Genomic DNA, 5,981 nt, shown 5'->3' on the forward strand with positions numbered 1-5,981 from the left:
AAAAAAAGAAAAAAAAAACAGGAGGTGGGGGGATAGATAACAAGGACAATCTAAACTACTAACATTGATATAAGCCAGGCTCCAGAGACTTCCTACTTAGTGACTGCCATTTTTTAGTCTCAACAAAAATGTTAATATCCTGAGTTTTATCAACATGTTTCTAAAATAATTTATGGGACACAAAAGCATATGAATGAATAAACAGAAGCAGTGGTACATAATGTCTAGAAGAACAGCCCACTAACCAGAAAGAGAAATGTCACAAAAATAATATAAAAAGATATATTTAAGTGAAATAAATTAAAGTTTAAACCTTATACTTTCAAGTTTTCTTAGACAAGTATTATGGGAGATGGCATGGAGTTGATACCTTTTTCTAATCTTACTTGGTTAAGACCAAATGCCAAAATGATCCCTCACAAGAAATTTTTTACTTTAAAACTCATGGCCCCATGGCAGTTAATTTGAACACAAAAGAGAAACTACCTGCTGAATTAATAATATTCCTGATCCTCATCAGTAGCTTGTGTCATCAAACTGTTAAGACATTTTGTTTACTAACCTGGCTGTGAAATCGGCATCCAAAAAAATGCTTACGTTACTAGCATCTGCAGAAACTAAAATTTTGGTACACAAGTTTCTCTAAACCACTGAGTTGTTTTTCTTAGGACAAAATAATGCCAATCTAATAACACAAAGGTATCCTAAACGCATAATTCTAATATGTTTTACTTTTTAAAAACAGTCTATTTGCTTCCTAAATGTTATTTGTATTTTTAAGTCAATTGGCTTCATACTGCCTTTACGTTGTGATGGGGTTTTTCAAATTAACCTGACATCACTACTTAAAAACTTATAATTTTGGGGAAAACATTTTTCCCCAACAGTATATTACGTTAAATTATGTCAAAAGCAAAGTCTCTGCTATACATAAAATCACTCCAAATTACAAATTAATTGGTTTCTACAGCTCTAAGGATTTATAATACATAATGTAGAATAAATTCACAAATAGATTAACACAGATGGCATTCAACTTTTCTTAATCCAATTAACCATACCCATTAAAACAAAGAACCTTCTGCACAACATGCCAGTTTCCCATTCCTTTTATCAACTTTAAAAAAAAAAGCATTTCTTAGGAAGTTGGGATTTATTAAGAACATCAGGGTCCAGGATTTTTTTTTACCATATACCTCAAACATTTTTGGCTTTGGATCCTCACAGAAATCCTTATTTAAAACCAGATATCTGAATTGCATGGCTAACATTTTTAGCTAATCAACTCTTCAGTGCTGTTCCTAGAAAATAACCTCTAATGGATCTCTGAATAATGGAACAAGCCAACTTTCAGCCATTGATATGAGTGATGTAGGTGGTCACACCTTTACAGTTCAAGTCACAAGTTGTAAAGTCTAGAGAGGATGAGGTCTACTGTCCTGCATTATCAGACTCTGTTGTATTTTCAGTGCTAATGGGTTGCACGTTGTCTGCAAGGTTGTGTGCATGCTCAAGAAACAAATCTTTTAGTACACTTAATTCCTTAGTCAGCAACTTAATTTTTGCTTCCAATCGTTCATTCTCTTCTTTGAGCTGATTCACTCTTTGCAGCGTATCTTGCGCTTTCTGCTTGCTTTTCAATCGACTCTTTTTCACAGCCATGTTGTTCCTCTCTCTGCGTTGACGATACTCGTCACTATTTCGATCCATGCTCAAACTCTTTTTGCTCTGCTTGCTCGGAGCCACAGCTTTGCCTCCTCCCCCAGGGCCAGCAGGCACCAGCTGAGGAACCTGCTGTAAGCCGCTGGCTTGTGCCTGAGTATGAATAACACTTATTCCATTCACCCCTGGAGTACTGTTTTGCTGCGATATCTTGCTCATTTGGGCACTCTCCCTTGCCAACACAGAACAGGTAGAAATGAGAGCAAGGTGATCAATGGTTTCCACGCTAAACTGCCAAAAAATCTTCACATGTACCTAGTTAAAAAATAAATGGCATTAAAATATTTGAAATGACAAGAGCAAATGAGACTAAACTTGCATGTACTAACAGCAAGCCAGCATTAACTGATTATGCTGAGAAAAGTCTACAGCAACTGCCAACTGTTCCAATGTTTCAGAAGTCTAAATCATTTAATTTAGAAAGGTAGGTTAGTACAGGAGCACCATCAGGCTAAACTCAGCCCACCTGAATCCCTGAGGGTACTGCCCATCTGTGAGTATTATCATACAAAATGGGAGGAAAAACAAAAGACTACCACTAATTAGGTAGCACATATGAACTAATAGCACCTGTCAATCTGCCAGGGATAAATTTGAGATGTTTGGTTAAACATGGAAAAGCTGAGTTCAACTGTGGTAGAAGAGACACCTGCAAAGAAAGGGGAAAAAAGTTTCAATTGTTGCTTTAAGTCAAAACAGAATACTAGAGTGGAGTGCCCAGCCTCCAATATCATGAGTACTCTGTATGCTCCTTATTCTAACCCTTTGCACTCAGATGTTCCAATCTAGCACACCACTCTGATGTCCCCTCCCTCTCAGGGGACATAAAGAGATTGCTGGTGACTATACAGGACAAACTTATGCAAGCACAGATTTTTCAAAATATACGTTTCCTTGAAGTTTTCCATTCTAACTTCAAGAAAAAGCAAATAAAGAGATGGACTATATACTGAGATATGATCAATCAGTTGAGGAGTGGTTTTCAGGAATCACAAGTGCGTCCTTTCCATGTCTTCTTCGAACAACAGATCGGACAATAAATTACATATTATTAATGTGGGAGGAAGAAAATGAGACTGCATTGTCTGCTTGAATAGAAAAACACCAGGTGGAAGACGTCAAACAAATTACTGTTGCACAACTTGTATCAATGAACCTGCAATGCAGGTCGGTGACTGTTTTACACGTTACCACACGTTAGAAAAATATATTGATTTTTTGTCATAAATACATTCCTCGATGCACAAGCTTCCTTTATAATAAAATAATTGGTTTCAACGCTATACAATTTAATATGAAGTGATTTGTTTTTCACTATTTTGTAAAAAAAGTGCAGTTCAGTTGCTGGCAGGTGATCCATGAGATGTCTCCGAGTGCAAAGGGCTAATCTGCACAGAACGGGTCATCAGGGACTGGAGCTTGCTTTGTGGGAAATTTTGAAAAGGTTGGGGGGTTTTTTGCTTGCTTTTATTTTTTAGTAACCTCAAATGATCACGCCATAGTTTACCAAAATTTACTGAGTTAGTCTCTTGGCCCCAATTTGCTCCACCATCCCACTCTGCTTCTAAAAGTGTTTTTCTTCTTGACATAATTAATAAAACATTTAAACACACTCAACCTGAAACCACAAGAAAAGAAACCAAAGCCCTAATGCTGAGGGACTTCACACTACTGAGTGAGCTCAGAGCAAGTGCCAGTTCTGAAGCATCTCTGTGCTGCTGCCTGTAGAAACGAAGTCGAGAGGTATAAAAGCATACCCGCCCTATCATCATGAGGCGACGTCAAAACAAACTAAGCTGGGTAAACTGTGTCCAACAAAGAGTCATAGCACTCTTGGAAATTTAGAAAGCAGTGTTATGAACCGTAAAACTATCCTGTTCTCTTCACAAAATTGCAAAAACTACATCAGTGGAAAAAATCTGGAGTCATAAGTATGAAGTGCCCCAATTAAGTGCATCCCAGTTACTAAGAAAAGCACAAGCTGGGCACGGTGGCTCACAACTGTAATCCCAGCACTTTGGGAGGCTGAGATGGGAGGACTGCTTAAGCCCAGGAGTTCGAGACCAGCCTGGGCAATATAGCGAGATCTCATCTCTTCAAAAAAAAATAGAAAAAGTTCAGTTAGTAAACACCAGTAGTTGCACTCAAACCTTTAGCCAGGCAATTCTGTATAAAACAGTGTTTATTGGTCTGCTTTTTGTTTTTAATCTTTGCTTTGAAAACTCCATATATTATTACTTTCAATTGCTTAAAAAGTCACACAGCCAGCCCTGAGCTAGTGGGTCATCTGTTCCACTCTAGCACTAAGGCAAGACAGAAAGCTTCCTTCCAAACCATGAGGGATATCTACTCCAACTTTATCTTCAGTAATGGACATTTCACAAGCTCCCTTGATAGTTTATTATGTTGCTTAATTTGTCTTCCAGTTAAAAAGTGTCTGTTTAGTACAAATTTGAGCTACTCTTACTGCCACCGAACATCATTATTTGGTGTAAAATGAATTGGAAGTGTTTCACTCATTTTTTTTTTTTTGTCAGGGTCTTGTCCAGGCTGGAGGACAGTGGCACAACCAGGGCTCATGGTAGCCTCAACCTTCTGGTCCAGGTGATCCTTCCACCTCAGACTTAGCTAGGACTACAGGCATGCACCACTAAGCTCAGCTAATTTTTTAACTTTCTTGTAGAGACAAGGTCTTACTAGGTTGCCTAGTCTAGTCTCAAACTCCTGGGTTCAAGCAATCCTTCTGCCTCAGCCTCCCAAAGTGCGGGGATTAACAGACATGACCCACTACACCTGGCTGCTCTGCTTTTAAGAACTTATTTAGCACCTCTCATGGGATTGTCTTAACAATTATGAACATGTTCACCTTATTTACCTACTTTTATTTTGTATATACCAATTATGTTTTTAGTCTTGAAAGCCAGCCTCAGTGGTCAACTTGGCTATGCTCAGGGACGGCAATGACCCAAAGAACAGACTAGGAACCAGGTCGATTCTTGTCCCAGCTCCGCCTCCCCACACTTCACTTGGGCAAATCTTCCCTTCTGTAGGCTTCAATCTCCCCATCTGCAAAGGAGGGATGTAGAATGGTTAAGATACCTTCTAACTGACAAAACACTACGACCCCCAGTCACCAAAAACTCCTATTACAGGTTCCATGTTTAGTGATATTCATGCCTGCTTCCATACCCACAGATACAGGAATAGGGAAGGGCTCTTGACCTCAGGCTGACAAGCACTAGTCCGAACACAGTAGGCAAGGTTTTGAAAGTGAGCCCTTTGGCCTAAAAAACAAGAGTATTCACTGAACCTACAAACTGGTAAAAATGTAAAGAGAAACTTGAAGATAATAAAAATAACTCTAAGCTGGGCGCGGTGGCTCAAGCCTATAATCCCAGCACTTTGGGAGGCTGAGGCAAGAGAACTGCCTGAGTCCGTGGATTCGAGACCATTCTGGGCAACATGGTGAGACCTCGTCTCTACGATAAATCAAAAATAAAATAAAAATAGTGATAAGAATGTTTTTTAAAAAGTTATTTAACCACACACAAGCCAAAAAAAACAGTTCTTACAGTGAAGAGAAAATTCACCAAGTAAAAGAGACCAAAGAGCTAAGTGGTCTAAAAGACTTAACTTCAAACAGGCTACCAATGTTGTTTTTACACTGAAAAAGGCACTCTCATGTGTGCTTGTGTTTCTTCCATAGACATTTACTGAACACCTACAACAGGCAAACAATTAAGTTTATTTCAAATCTGGACACTCCAACCTAATGACTGGCTCCTATGGGACAAGCACTATTCCGAAGTTCAGTCTCCGGGAGGCAGGGCAGCGCCTTGTTTCCTTACACGTGAATCACTCAAGTAGGAAACAGTAGGAAAACTGAAGAGCAGTTCTCAAAGTTTGGTCCCTGGGCCAGCAAAATCATCATTTAGGAACTTTTTAGAAATGCAAATTCTCAGGTTGCCCCAGACCTATGAATCAGGAGTTACAAGAATAGGGCTGACAGGGATTCGAGACCAGCCAGGGCAATACAGCGAGACCCGTCTCTACAAAAAAAAAAAAAAATAGGGCATAGTAGTGCATGCCTGTAGTCTCAACTACTCGAGAGACTGAGGCTGGACTGCCTGAGCTCAGGAGGTTGAGGCTGTGGTGAGCCATGATCATGCCACTACACTCCAGCCCAAGTGACAGTGAGACCCTGACTCAATAAATAAATGTTTTTTTTGAAAAATAAGAATAGGGCTGAGCAGTCCTGT

At 39.3% G+C, this 5,981-nt stretch overlaps 1 protein-coding gene across 1 annotated transcript; it reads right to left on the bottom strand.

Moving 5' to 3' along the window:
• Positions 1-957: 957 nt before the first annotated feature.
• On the bottom strand, positions 958-4,721 carry CEBPG (CCAAT/enhancer binding protein gamma). Its single transcript, XM_008054169.2, has 3 exons — positions 4,602-4,721; positions 2,293-2,371; positions 958-1,977 (listed from the first exon to the last, which is right to left on the bottom strand). Exon 3 carries the CDS (start codon positions 1,879-1,881, stop codon positions 1,432-1,434), a length of 450 nt encoding a protein of 149 aa, XP_008052360.1. The 5' UTR covers positions 1,882-1,977; positions 2,293-2,371; positions 4,602-4,721; the 3' UTR covers positions 958-1,431.
• Between the last annotated feature and the right edge of the window lie 1,260 nt (positions 4,722-5,981).

The sequence above is a fragment of the Carlito syrichta genome, unplaced genomic scaffold (assembly GCF_000164805.1).
Source record: "Carlito syrichta isolate Samal-C Ts95f unplaced genomic scaffold, Tarsius_syrichta-2.0.1 Scaffold289187, whole genome shotgun sequence".
In the NCBI taxonomy this organism is placed as follows: Eukaryota; Metazoa; Chordata; class Mammalia; order Primates; family Tarsiidae; genus Carlito; species Carlito syrichta.

Bases quoted from the DNA above. Each gene is read 5' to 3' on its own strand.
- CEBPG (XM_008054169.2), bottom strand. From the start codon at position 1,881: ATGAGCAAGATATCGCAGCAAAACAGTACTCCAGGGGTGAATGGAATA.